This window comes from Anabrus simplex, chromosome 11 (assembly GCF_040414725.1).
Source record: "Anabrus simplex isolate iqAnaSimp1 chromosome 11, ASM4041472v1, whole genome shotgun sequence".
Taxonomy (NCBI): domain Eukaryota; kingdom Metazoa; phylum Arthropoda; class Insecta; order Orthoptera; family Tettigoniidae; genus Anabrus; species Anabrus simplex.
In genome coordinates, this window is record NC_090275.1 from 10507502 (window position 1) to 10520968 (window position 13467).

Here is a 13467-nt window from a genome sequence, read left to right on the forward strand (position 1 = left end):
TAAAAGGATTTTTTAATTCTTCCCATCTGAGGAGTTAGATCCACAGCCACACCCACTCTAAGTGCTCTCAGACGATCTTCTGACGTACTTCTTGGCGCATAAAAAGCCTCAGCAACTTGCCTTGCAGTCATTTTGTTATAAATAATTTAGTTCAGTGCCATCTTCATCCCGTCCTCGATCCACTTTCATTTTATTTTACCCCCTTTCTCTGTCATTTCACTCTGGAAAGTGATAAGAAGTGGATATAATTTTATTTCTTTAAAAGTCCTATTGGCCGGTACTGGAAGACATATGGTTGGCCGGTACTGTACGACACTCACGTGAAGGAACTTCCCCAGCTGGATATTGTTTAAGAGACGATGTCGTGAAACTCTTACCAGCTATAGCGTCCTCAAGGAATGTATATAATATATAAGTAAAAACAAAATCAACAGCTTACCTGGAAATGGACTACCTGGGGCTTAAAAATAACTTTTCGCGCGCGATCGTAAGCCGGCCAATGTACAACACTCACATCTCACACAAGACTTAACGCTAAACGAAACCCCCAAAGTATGACACGCGGGAATGTAGCATCCTTCATATGCCACCTGTAAGCTACTGCCATATAACACCTAAAACGAGAAACAGCAATGGCCGGTACTGCCAGCCGGCCGGTACTGTAGGACTCTCCCCTATATATATATAAATAGACGCGTGTGTTCGTATATTTCACCTTGCAGCCACAACTACTCATCTCAGACTACTGGTGTTTGTGTGTGGCAGTAGCCTGGAGTCTCCCATTGTGCACTATAGGGGTTGCATGTCTGTAGCTATGGTTGTGTGGACGATGTGCAGCTTGAAAGTGGCTGACTTCGTCACTGAATGTTTTTAAATGAGTGTGGATGTACTCTAGAAGGTTGTGATATCTACTCCTTGAATTTTCATTTCTATTCGTGCTTAGTAATAACCTATTGTAATTAGAATACGTGAATGTAGTTTAAAATTATTGTAGTGTATTGTAGTGTAGTGTATTGTAGTATCTGAATGTAGTTTAAAATAATTATTGTAGTGTATTATAGTATCTTATTAGAAATTAGTGTGTTTATTCTATTGCTGTGAAATATTTGTGTAGTATCTGTAGTAACTCTCGCACTAGAATTCCAGTAATTAAGAGCAATTTCATCCTCTTAGGGTGTTGTAGGAATAAATAGTTGTACAACTAAGTAGTACTGCACTGTAGTAGTACCCTATATTAATTACTTTATTGTCGTGTGATCTTTGTGAACTCTCCTAGACAATATTTCTTTCCTTTCATTTTATTTTGCACAGAATAAGTTATCTTATTTTTCCTTTCTTTTCATTATTCAGTAAAGAATGGATAAGGAGTACAAGTGTAGGAACTGTGAGTGTGGCCAGGCATTAAGGAGTATGAGGGAGGAGTTGGAGAGTTTGAGGGAGATAATTAGGATTCTCTCAGAGGACAGGAAGGAAAGTAGGCCTCCCTCAATCAATGTACAGGATACAGTAGGTGAAAAAGAGGGATAGGAAGGAAAGGGGGAATTGTAGAAGACAGGTGGTCCAATGTTTTAAGGGGAAGGAGATTGCAGGGTAAGAGCTCCATTCAGGATCAGAATTTAGGACAGGTGTCTGTGAGAAATCGGTACGAGTCACTGCAGGTAGAATAATCGAGGGAAGATGAGGAACAGGGAACTGTTGCTGAGAAGTGTGACAGTAGGAGAAAGGGAAAAGGTAGGGAAGGGAAATGTGGAGTAGTGGATAGGAAAAGACAGGTGGAACAGGGTCATGGGATGGAGAAAAGGGAGGAGGAAGTAGCTTCTGCAGCTGTCAGGAAAGATAGGACTGACCAGGAGGAGAGGGGATCAAATGATGTGGGTAGGTTGAGGCTCTGGTCATGGGGGATTCTATTGTTAGACATGTCAGGAAAGTGTGTGGAGGAATGGGAACCAGGGTAGATTGTTATCCAGAAATTAGGTTAAGGCAGATGTTGAGGAAAGTAGAAGAGAAGGAGGAGGGAAAGGAGAAGGTGGTAGTGTTTCACGTTGGTACTAACAACGTAAGACAAGCAGGTATAAGTACCAACATAGTTGGGGATGTGTGAGACCTGGTAAATGCAGCACGGGTGAAGCTTGAGGAAGCGGAGATTGTTATCAGTGGAATACTGACTGGAAGGTGATTGGGGATTTAAATGAGACTATGTGGGAAACTGGGAGTGAGATTTGTAAATCCTAATGGGGGGGTAGGAGATAGGGATCTGCACTTAGATGGCCTTCACTTAAACCTCAGGGGTACATATAAGTTAGGAAATTGTTTAGAAAGGTTATAGGCAGGTACATTCAGGGAAACAGTATGGTCTAGGGAGCGGCGATAAGGGAACAGAGAACTGGAAATCAAGAAGGGATGACATAAAATTGTTAGTGCTGAACTGTAGAAGTATTGTAAAGAAAGGAATAGAATTAAGTAATTTAATAGATATATACTTACTAGATATTGTAATAGGAGTTGAATCATGGCTGAGAAATGATATAATGGACGCAGAAATTTTCTCACGGCACTAGGATAGGAATGGTGGGAGGGGGAGTATTCACTCTGGTGAAAGAAGAATTTGTAAGCTACGAAAAAGTTAGATGAGACACATGAAATTCTAGGGGTAAGGCTCATTTCTAAAGATAATAGGCAACTTGATATATTTGGAGTGTACAGACCGGGAAAGGGTAATGCTGATGCTGATTCAGAATTATTTGATAAGATTATCAGCATTGTAGGAAACGATAAGGAAAGGAACGTGATTGTAGTGGGTGATCTCAGTTTACTAAATGTCAATTGATACCAATATAAATGGTCCATTATTGGACATTATAATTACTCTATTATATATTTCAGGTTCCCTATGGGAATCAATATCTATATCATCAAATGTCAATTGGGAAGGTAATGCAAACGACATGAAGCATGACCAACAAATGGCAAATAAGTTAATATGGGAAGGGCATCTGATTCAGAAAGTGATGGAACCAACTGGAGGGAAGAATATTCTGGATGTGGTGCTGATAAAACCAGATGAGCTCTATAGAGAAACCGAAGTAATAGATGGTATTAATGATCACGAAGCTGATTTTGGCAGTTAAAAATAAACATGATAAAAAGTAAGGTCTTAAAAGTAGGACTATTAGGCAGTACCATATGGCTGATAAAGCAGGCATGAGGGAGTTTTTAAAAAGTAACTATGATCAGTGGAAAATGGTAAATAAAAATGTAAACAGACTCTGGGATGGGTTTAAAGCAATTGTTGACAAATGTGAAAATAGGTTTGTACCTTTAAAGGTGGTAAGGAATGGTAAAGATCCACTATATTATAACAGAGAAGTAAAGAGACTAAGAAGGAGGTGCAGGTTGGAAAGAAATAGAGTTAGAAATGGTTATGGAAGTAAGGAGAAATTGAAGGAATTGAAGGAACTTACTAGGAAATTGAATCTAGCAAAGAAGGCGGCAGCTACGGATAACACGATGGCAAGCATAATTGGTAGCCATACAAATTTTAGTGATAAATGGAAGAGTATATATAGGTACTTTAAGGCAGAAACAGGTTCAAAGAAGGACATTCCAGGAATAATTAATGAACAAGGGGAGTGTGTATGTGAGGATCTTCAAAAGGCAGAAGTATTCAGTCAGCAGTATGTAAAGATTGTTGGTTACAAGGATAATGTCCAGATAGAGGAGGTGACTAATACTAAAGAAGTCTTAAAATTAACCTATGATAACAATGACATTTACAGTAAGATACAAAAGTTGAAAACTAGAAAAGCAGCTGGAATTGATAAGGTTTCTGGGGATATACTAAAGGCAATGGGTTGGGATATAGTACCATATCTGAAATACTTATTTGATTATTGTTTGATTGAAGGAGCTATACCTAATGAATGGAGAGTTGCTATAGTAGCCCCTGTGTATAAAGGAAAGGGTGATAGACATAAAGCTGAAAATTACAGGCCAGTAAGTTTGACGTGCGTTGTATGTAAGCTTTGGGAAGGCATTCTTTCTGATTATATTAGACATGTTTGCAAAATTAATAACTGGTTCGATAGAAAGCAGTTTGGGTTTAGGAAAAGTTATTCCACTGAAGCCCAACTTGTAGGATTCCAGCAAGATATAGCAGATATCCTGGATTCAGGAGGTCAGTTGGACTGTATTGCAATTGACTTATCTAAGGCATTTGATATGGTAGATCATGGGAGAGTACTGGCAAAAATGAGTGCAACTGGACTTGACAAAAGTGTGACTGATTGGGTGGGTATATTTCTAGATAATAGATCTCAGAGAATTAGAGTAGGTGAAGCTTTATCTGTCCCTGTAAAAATTAAGAGGGGAATTCCTCAAGGCAGTATTATTGGACCTTTATGTTTTCTGATATATATCATTGATATGTGTAAAGAAGTGGAATCAGAGATAAGGCTTTATGCAGTAATAAATAAGTTACACGGTTGTGAGCAACTGCAAAATGACCTCGATAATGTTGTGAGATGGGCAGTAGGCAATGGTATGATGATAAACGGTGATAAAAGTCACGTTGTGAGTTTCACAAATAGGAAAAGTCCTCCGAGTTTTAATTACGGCGTTGATGGGGTGAAAGTTCCTTGTGGGGATCATTGTAAGTATCTAGGTGTTAATATAAGGAAAGATCTTCATTGAGGTAATCACATAAATATGATTGTAAATTAAGGGTACAGATCTTTGCACATGGTTATGAGGGTGTTTAGGGATTGTAGTAAGGATGTAAAGGAGAGGGCATATAAGTCTCTGGTAAGACCCCAACTAGAGTATGGTTCCAGTGTACAGGACCCTCACCAGGATTACTTGATTCAAGAACTGGAAAAAATCCAAAGAAAAGCAGCTCGATTTCTCCTAAGTCTTCCCAGCCCAAACTTTGCAGCATTTTTGTAATGCCACTCTTTGTTGGAAATCACCCAGAACAAATCGAGCTGCTTTTCCTTGGATTTTTTCGAGTTCTTGCGGGCACTCCTTACGCGTATTATATTGCTTGCCCAGTTGACTCTGGACATGTCTTTGTAGGAAGTGAGAACGTTTTGGTAGCTTGGCGGGAAGTTTTGTGAACTATTTAGCGGTATGGTGAAGGGTGCGGGGTGGAGAGTAGGAGGGTCTGATATGGTCTTGTATTTAATAGCTGGTGATGTTGAATGTTGGGGGTGGTTTGATTTGGGTCGTCTGGATATTTAACAGCAATAGCTGGAGTAGATTGTGTGGATCTTGGATTGGGGGTGGGGGGCAAGTGATTGAGGTATCTGTGTTCGATGGGAGAGAGATTTTGAGATTTAGGAGGCAAGGAGGATGTGTGTGGGTGAGATGTCGTTTTTTTCTGTAGTGTGCTCTTATGGGCAGCCAGGAAACGAAGCGGCGTGACTGCCTCGGCAGTTGGCACACTTCCCCTGGGCCTGAGGCACCTTGGATACAGAGTGGTGGTGAGAAACCCCGCATCTGTTACAGCGGGTGGATTCTGAGCAATTTGCTGCAGAATGACTTATTTTCAGACAGTTGAAACACTGTGTGACAAGGTCTCTGTGGTAGTTTTGTGTACCGGGTGTGTTCATGATTCAGGTACGCCTCTGTGCACCAAGCTCTAGTGAGAACGTACTAACCTGTACAAGGTTGACGGTGCGTTCCCGTTTCTTGAGCCGACATTTGGTCGCAGCGATTTTATTCCGCTCCCTGCGCCTCCTGCGACGTTCCTCGTCCTCCGCCGTCAGCTGCAACAGGTAACATACAGTTCAATATTTAGTGATGTCACAGGCATGCTTGTCAATCACCAATAACTTCAGCGCTTATTCGCGAGTCAACAGGGTGGTTTGAACACTCATTGTTAATGATTTATCTTATAACTTGGGGAGTTTTGTTCCTGGGAAAAGGAGACATAATATCATTTTTTTTTTTTTTTGTTAAAAAGACGTACGATATGGTAAGAAAGTGGGAAATCTGGATTAGTGAATGTATGGCTTCAACTTTACGTTTCAAGGGCCAAACGTGAGCCGTCAGGTGATGCCACGTACAACACAGTGTAGCCAAGTGGTACGGTAAGTGTTTTTCGTACGTTGAAAAAGCTTTTGGATGGTATGTTTTTATGTTGGTTAGTAACGCGAGTAACTTATCGTAAAGTTCCACTTCCCACATTATTTTCAATAACATACGAAATACGACATATGGCATTACAATGTTTAAAACAACACAAGAAATCTTTATACAAGGTTATTTTACGATACGAATTTAACATTTTATTTACGTTAAAAGAATAAGTACATGATAGTTTGAAATAAGAAAACAAACTTCTTTGACATCATTTTTTTACGAGATGTTGTGGAAAGCTTCACTTCGAGTCCCCTAGAAAATCTGGTTATGTGTCAACTCCACTAAGTTTTCCAGAAATTAATAGCACATCTTGCTTCTTGCGACAATCGTCAGGAGATCCATTCCAATCCCACACAGCCGAGTTGTCCGTGGGCCTGTAGTGGACTTGATAGCTGGCCTACGCTACACCGTCAGTGTTGGTGTTGGCTGACCTCAACTCGCAGGTAGGTCTAAACCCACATTGACCATATTGCCCATTAGCTGTGTCAAGCGTGCGTGTACATTTCTTTACCAACTGTTGAAATCTGCTACCACTATACTACACGTTCAATAAGTCTTGTGTAGTCCCCGGTAGGTGTCGGTCTCTGTTTGTGTGTGATTATCTCCAAAACCCTGGAATAGATTTTCATGCAGTTTCCACCCTTGTACGCACGGTTCGGAGTATAAAACATTACTCTATCTCGAACTGAGTAGGAAGCATTCGCCTACTGGGTAATCAACCGTAGTCCGCAAGTGTGGATGGAGGAGCTGTACAAGACGGTTTATACCTATCTGTAAAATGCAATCCTCAATAAGCATTTCGTGTAATATTTTGCAGTAAAAATTCAACCTCAAAATTATAAACCAGATTTCGAGATTAATCATGTATTCTTCACCGAAATACATTTTATATTTACCTCATCAATCTTAAGTAAAAATACCCTTTGCAGACACATCCTCTTCATTGTGATGTCGAAGAAGTTGCCGAACGAGGCAGGGGCTGCAGTCTAGTTGGATATGCCGAGTGTCATCGCACAGCAGTATCCAGACAAGCGCATTCTACATCGCAGAATGTTCCGATATATTGAGAAGAAAGTACGTCAGCTCGTCCACAGAGGTCAGTGAATATCGAGAGAGAGGCAGTTGCCCCATACAGAATTATTTAACACTGGCACTCGTTCAAACGGCAGATATCGCCATACAAGTCAGTATCCCCTCATTAGAGAAACATTCGTGCCAATTTGCAAACCGCTATCGGTAGCGCCTTCAACGTACGAGTAGGACCTAAGCGCTTATCCGCGAAGCCCGAGGAAGAAAAAATGCATAGACGTAAAATGAAATAAATTTTAAAATCGAAATAGCACGAAGCATATCAAAATGATCGAGCATTACATTTAAAATAACATGTCGATATCCAGACAGAATTACATTGCCGTAGTCCCACTAGCATTAAGTTTGTGAGATTTATCTGTCTGTTCCTCCTCTGCATTTACTTAATCCATTATCTCCCGAGGGTCACTAACCGTTTTATCTTCGAGCTCGATAGCAATCGCTTTCAATATACTTAATATACACCGGCCTACATCTGTTATGCCTTTCAGCGTTCACTCTGCAACCCTCTGTGAATTAACTAATCACCATTCCACCTCCCTGGTTGCCTATCCTCCTCCATTCGCCTCATATGAGTCAATCAGCAGAGCCGGTTTATACGTACAGCTTCATCCATCGAGTCGTACCCAACTAAGTCTTTATTTCCTTATTCCAGGAACCTTCCTACTGTTGTTCCCACCTGTATGTACCAGCGATCATTCTCCCTTTTTCTAACTTATGAATAAAATATCCTGAGTCCACTCAGATTTCGCTCCGGTACAGCAAAGCTGCTCGGAAAACTGAATGTCGATCGCAACTGCGAGTTGCTACACCTCGGTTCAGTCCTGGGAGAACACACACCCTACACTACCTGTTCCAGCTTTGTATTCCCAACCTGACATTCAGTTATTTCTTCCCTATGACATCACTCTAGTCTTGGAGACGCTAATTTCACAGCTATTTTCATGTTCCATCTGATTAGACTACAGGCTTTCGGCGCGGTCTAACATGACCAAGTCGCCAGCATAGGGCAAACTGCTTGCTACATTTCCATCTAAATGAATCCCTTCCTGCTATTTCGTAACTTTCATTAGATGAATCCATGTATACTCTGAACAACAAAGGGCGCTAGGAGTACACAAGTCAGCAGGTACAGTATTTATCTCTGACTATGAGGTTATCGCGTTCAACCTTACAATCATAAGAATATTTCTGAGGTAGTTCAATGGCAGTGACGCCCTCCACACCTTAAGATCCTGAGTTCAAAACCGGTAGTCGGCAATTCATTCGGCACTCCCTGTCGACATATAAAAGATTTGACACATTTGATGTTATTTATTTGACAAAATTAATTAAAACTCAGTCTGCCATCTGGTGAGTAAAACGCAACATGGACATTGCAATGCTAAAACTTTAGGTGTACTGACAAGTGTTTGTCAGCCTCTTCTCATCCATTCTAAGCAGATGTTCATAACACTTTCTTCATTGACTCAATCAATCTTTCGCTTTTCTGGTATAGTTTTCCTCTTCCACATAACCTATACTGGCCAGCCACGACTTTTGGACCCAATAAAACTCGTGGAGGATCTTTCTCTCAAATTTCTCGGCTTCTCTTAGTCCCGACTCTGTTTTAACGTGTCTTGTGTCTTAGTTAAGTTCGCCCTGAGATGGCTTTTCTCTTGTCTAAAGCATATCATACGATTATTATTATTCATTGTGGGCAATGCAAGAACATCTGCTAGGAATCAGAGGGATGAATACACTTTTCTCCAAATATCAAACCGACCGGAAGTGGAGGCGAGGATGTCTTGTGGACTTCACTTCTTTTTTTTTTTTCTTTTTTAACTCTTTGAGGAATAATTACAGACTCTGTCAAGAAATGCAGAAATTACGAATGTCTCAAGTTTGTAAATGAAGCAATAACAACAATTATAACAATAAACCTATACTTCAACAAGCAGTGGAGCGAGATAGTAGGTACGAGGAAAGACAATTTTCTTTTCCGTTTAAGAAATGGCTGGCCTGTTGGTAGGACACTACGACACATGCATGCCATTTATAGATTTAAATTATTCCGCTAACAATGAACTAGATAAGATACAAGCCCCTAGCTATGAATTACGGCCATTGCCCATTGTTCCGTTGTCATTTGTTACTGTCATTAGCAGAGGAAACGCCTAGGGAGCGCTTTAGACTTGATGAATGTGTCCTTTCCTCCGACCTGGCTGGACTAAAGATCATTCTGACCCCGATTGTGGAGAAATTTCATAATATTTTGAGCAATATGTTAATTTGTTTGTTGCAAACAAAACATGAGGAAATTGTAAAACACAGTAAGGAGCTTGTGGGTTTCAGATTCTCACGTATAAATTACATACTTCAATAACTATGATCGGAAATGTAATTTACTATTTAAAAGTGCAATGAGGTGGAAACAAGTTCCAGAATTTTGGAAAACTTTCTGTTAATCATCTTAAAAATCTTTAACAATATGCATAAGTAAACTTGAAAACAGTTTCGTTCCAGTCCGTTACGCCGACAATGTTTTGATTACATTCTTTCAAACAAAGAACTGCTAAAACCAATTCATTCATCTGAGAACTATCATTCTTTCTCGTGATTGGCTAGGGGTAATGACACAAGGGTTGCCGTTTTTGGTGTCGGACTAGTGATTCAGTAATTTACACTCAGGCTATTCTCATTTGATCAAATCTATTATAATTTTGTTTACATCATTCGTGAATTTTTTTTTCCGTGAGTAATGCGCATTTTTCTTTGTAATATTCAAGAAAAATCTGCTGACAGTAGAAGTTTATTACTAGTATCAAGTAGTAAGTGGTGTGAAATCTGGCGAGCCGAAGTATAAAGAGAGAATGCCTGTTCACTCTGCGAATGTTCTTCCTTTTGCCAGGTCGGCACATGTTCAAGTCCAGAAACTGATTTTTCCATCCAAGCCGGAATGATTCACGTCCTTTTTATTGAACTGATCCTAGTACGCACATCAGCGAGTTATAACGAGTTTACCTGGCTCACTGCCATTCCTGCATGCTGAGACATGTTCTGGCAATGTGAATCGTACAGACTTTCAGTGCCGGCCGCCGTAGCTTAGAGGCAAGACCTTGAACCTGAACTGATGTGCGTGTATATATCATCTAACTTCATCTCTACTCATACCAGGGACCACTTTGTCGTGACGACCTCGCTGGCCGCTGCTCCTTCTTCCGCGTGATAATATTGCCGCGTTGATCTCCATAGCAACCCTCCATCAGGTCTTCACGGCCTGCACTGATATTTCCTTATTTTTCACTGTATCGAAAAAAGCATGGACCAAAATCATTGTAAACACATGTTGTCATGAGCAGTTTTCCGGTAGAACCAACCGCAAGCAAGAAATACAGGATTGTTTATATTTTAAGGCCCATCGCAAAACCCCTCCTGCTGGATTTTTGAATGATTTATAACTGAGATCCTACTCGCCCTTATCCTAAACTTAAGTACGAAGTTCCATGAAAATCCACCTGCTGACTGAACTGTACGTATGTCCTGTATGCTATGACAATATTAACAAATACAGGCAGAAAGACCATTTTATACCATACCAAGTACCGATCCAATAAGATGAGGAGAAGAATATGAAGATAAACTTGGAATTGAAGAGGACTAATTGGGACAGATTCGTTCATAGCAAGAGAAATTGATATTGGAATAATTTTCCAATTTTCGATACATTTCCAGTTTCTTCGAAATTATTTAAGAAAAGGCTGCGTAAACAACACTTCAGTTCTAAGCTTAGATCAGGTGTAAATGTAGTACAAAGAAAATTATACCATTTTACAACATTTTTTTAAAAATAAGATACACGTACTCTTTGGGCTCTTTTAGAGTGCTGCCGCTGTCGCAGTGAACCTACAAATAGCTCGATCAGAACATGATTCACTTATTTCCATTATGTTTATGTGGAGGACGAACAGTTTGTGTGTTTATATTTGACGCCGCACCGACACAGCCAGGTCTTATGACGACAATGAGATAGGAAAGTAAACGTTACCCTAGTTCCTCCACCCCGCTCAGGGTTCTCCTGCTTCCGAGTTCAAGACACAAACAGACCGATACGATACGGACTGGAAGGTACAAAAGAAGTCAACAATTTAATGCAAATGGGTCTCAATCCTTCTTTTATAATTTAATGACGTATCCGCTGTGCTCTGCGCTTACCGACTCCGTTCATTCACAGTGCGAAGTGCATGTGTTAGGCCGACTTTGTGTCGTCTTGGAGAAATGCGTCAACAAAGTGTTTGCTACTTTCTCTAAAACCGGTATTACATTATCAAATACAATATTATACAGTTCATTAACAGGACTCGACTCTTTTCCGTATGGGGCTGGAATGATACCGATGTTTTATAGGAGAAATGTTTTTGTTGTCTTATCACATTAAATGAGACTGAATATGATACCTTGAAACTTTTGAAATTATTTTCTTAGTGACTTACAGCATTTCAAATGATTTACGAAGCAGTTGATTGTCAAAATTCTCCCTGCATGCCTGCACTTACAGTAGAACGTTGTAAACAACTGAAACGGTAGCCTCCCTTAAATTGTTTAGTGTTGTACAGAACACTCACTCTTATCATGGGAAGTAAACATTTCCGTCTTCCTTATCATATCACTTATCGCACTCTTCCTTACACTAATCTGTGATGTTTTCCTTTTGTTGCACACTGTGTCAGCAGCACTTCTGGGACTTCTTACAAGTCTGACCATGTCATGGGAAATATCTCTGGTGACACATTTGGTGCAGCCGTAGCACTTCTGGCTCAGACGTTGTTGTTTCTTAGTCTACTATTTTAAGGGGAGGTGCAACTGGGCAACCGTTCCCTCTAAACACTCATCAGAAAAGAAGAATGCAGGTATCGGTAAAATCAAGTGAAGGGCCAAGGAGGGCGTGAAAATGAGACTCTCCAGGCCTCACATAGCTTATAGCGCCTTATACCGTCACCCGGCGACTTGGCCTTGCGGTTAGCTTGCATGCGGGAGATAGTGGGTTCGAATCCCACTGTTGGCAGCCCTGAAGATGGTTTTCCGTGGTTTTCTCTTCTCACACCAGGCAAATGCTGGGGCTGTACCTTAATTAAGACCACGACCGCTTCCCTCTAACTCCTAGCCTTTCCTATCCCATCGTCGCCATAAGACCTATCTGTGTCGGTGCGACGTAAAGCCACTAGCACAAAAAGAAACCTTATACCATTGGGTTCGGAAGAGAACAAAACCTTACAGCTCCTGGTCTCCCTTTTAGTTGCTTCTTGTGGCAAGCACGACTGACTTTCATTCCTTTCGTGTGATTAGTGGTTGTTCAGTTGTAACCACCACTGGGGTCAAAGGACAGGGTGGACCAAAACGAGGAGTCTGTCAGAAGATGAGAGGGAAATCGGCTCAGAGACACCAAACTGCCAACTTTCTTAAAAGAGAAATTTACCACAAGGAATGAGTGAAGAAGTTATTTTTTTCTGATAACAGATTAGTATCTCAAAATATAATGTATTATTATTTATTGTTTCTCAAATGAACCCCTTCTGGGTGGGGGCGGTAGAATAACACCCACGATATCCCCTCCCTGTCGTAAGAGGCGACTAAACGGGGCCCCAGAGGCTCTCAAGTTGGGAGCGTGGGTTGGCGACCACGGGACATCAGCTGAGTCCTGGCACTGCTTCCACTTACTTGTGCCAGGCTCCTTACTTTCGTCTATCCTACCTGACCTCCCTTGGTCAACTCTTGTTCTTTTCCGTCTCCGACGGTATTAGGTTCCGAGCCTAGGGAGTCCTTCATTTTCACGCCCTTCGTGGCCCGTGTCTTTCTTTGGCCGATACCTTCATTTTTCGAAGTGCCAGATCTCTTCCATTTTTCCCTATGATTAGTGTTATATAGAGGATGGTTGCCCAGTTGTACTTCCTCTTAACACAATAATCACCACCACCATCACCATCTTCCTCAAATGATTGAGGTTGCCAAACCGACCAACAATATCACACAATACGCATTTAGCAATCTAATTACAATATAGAATAAAAGATAAATGTAGAGAAGACAAGAAGCCCACACGTGCATGCCCTTTCCTCGCGTCAACTCTAATGGCTCTATTAGAGTCAATGTGGTCTCATTTCGTAAAAATGTAATCCAAAAACGATTATCAATACACGGAAAGCTTCTCGATTGCCGTCAACAACTTCCTTACTGGATAACACAGCCTTGAATCACCCGCGA

At 40.8% G+C, this 13467-nt stretch overlaps 1 protein-coding gene across 2 annotated transcripts in view; it reads right to left on the bottom strand.

The window, feature by feature from the left end:
- Atf3 (Activating transcription factor 3) overlaps window positions 1–13467 on the bottom strand; it is a 166286-nt gene that overhangs the window by 14394 nt on the left and 138425 nt on the right. For both annotated transcript variants that reach the window (XM_067155775.2, XM_067155774.2), the window contains exon 3: window positions 5655–5762. In XM_067155775.2, the coding sequence (XP_067011876.1) occupies window positions 5655–5762 (108 nt within the window). The remainder of the gene's footprint in view (window positions 1–5654; window positions 5763–13467) is intronic.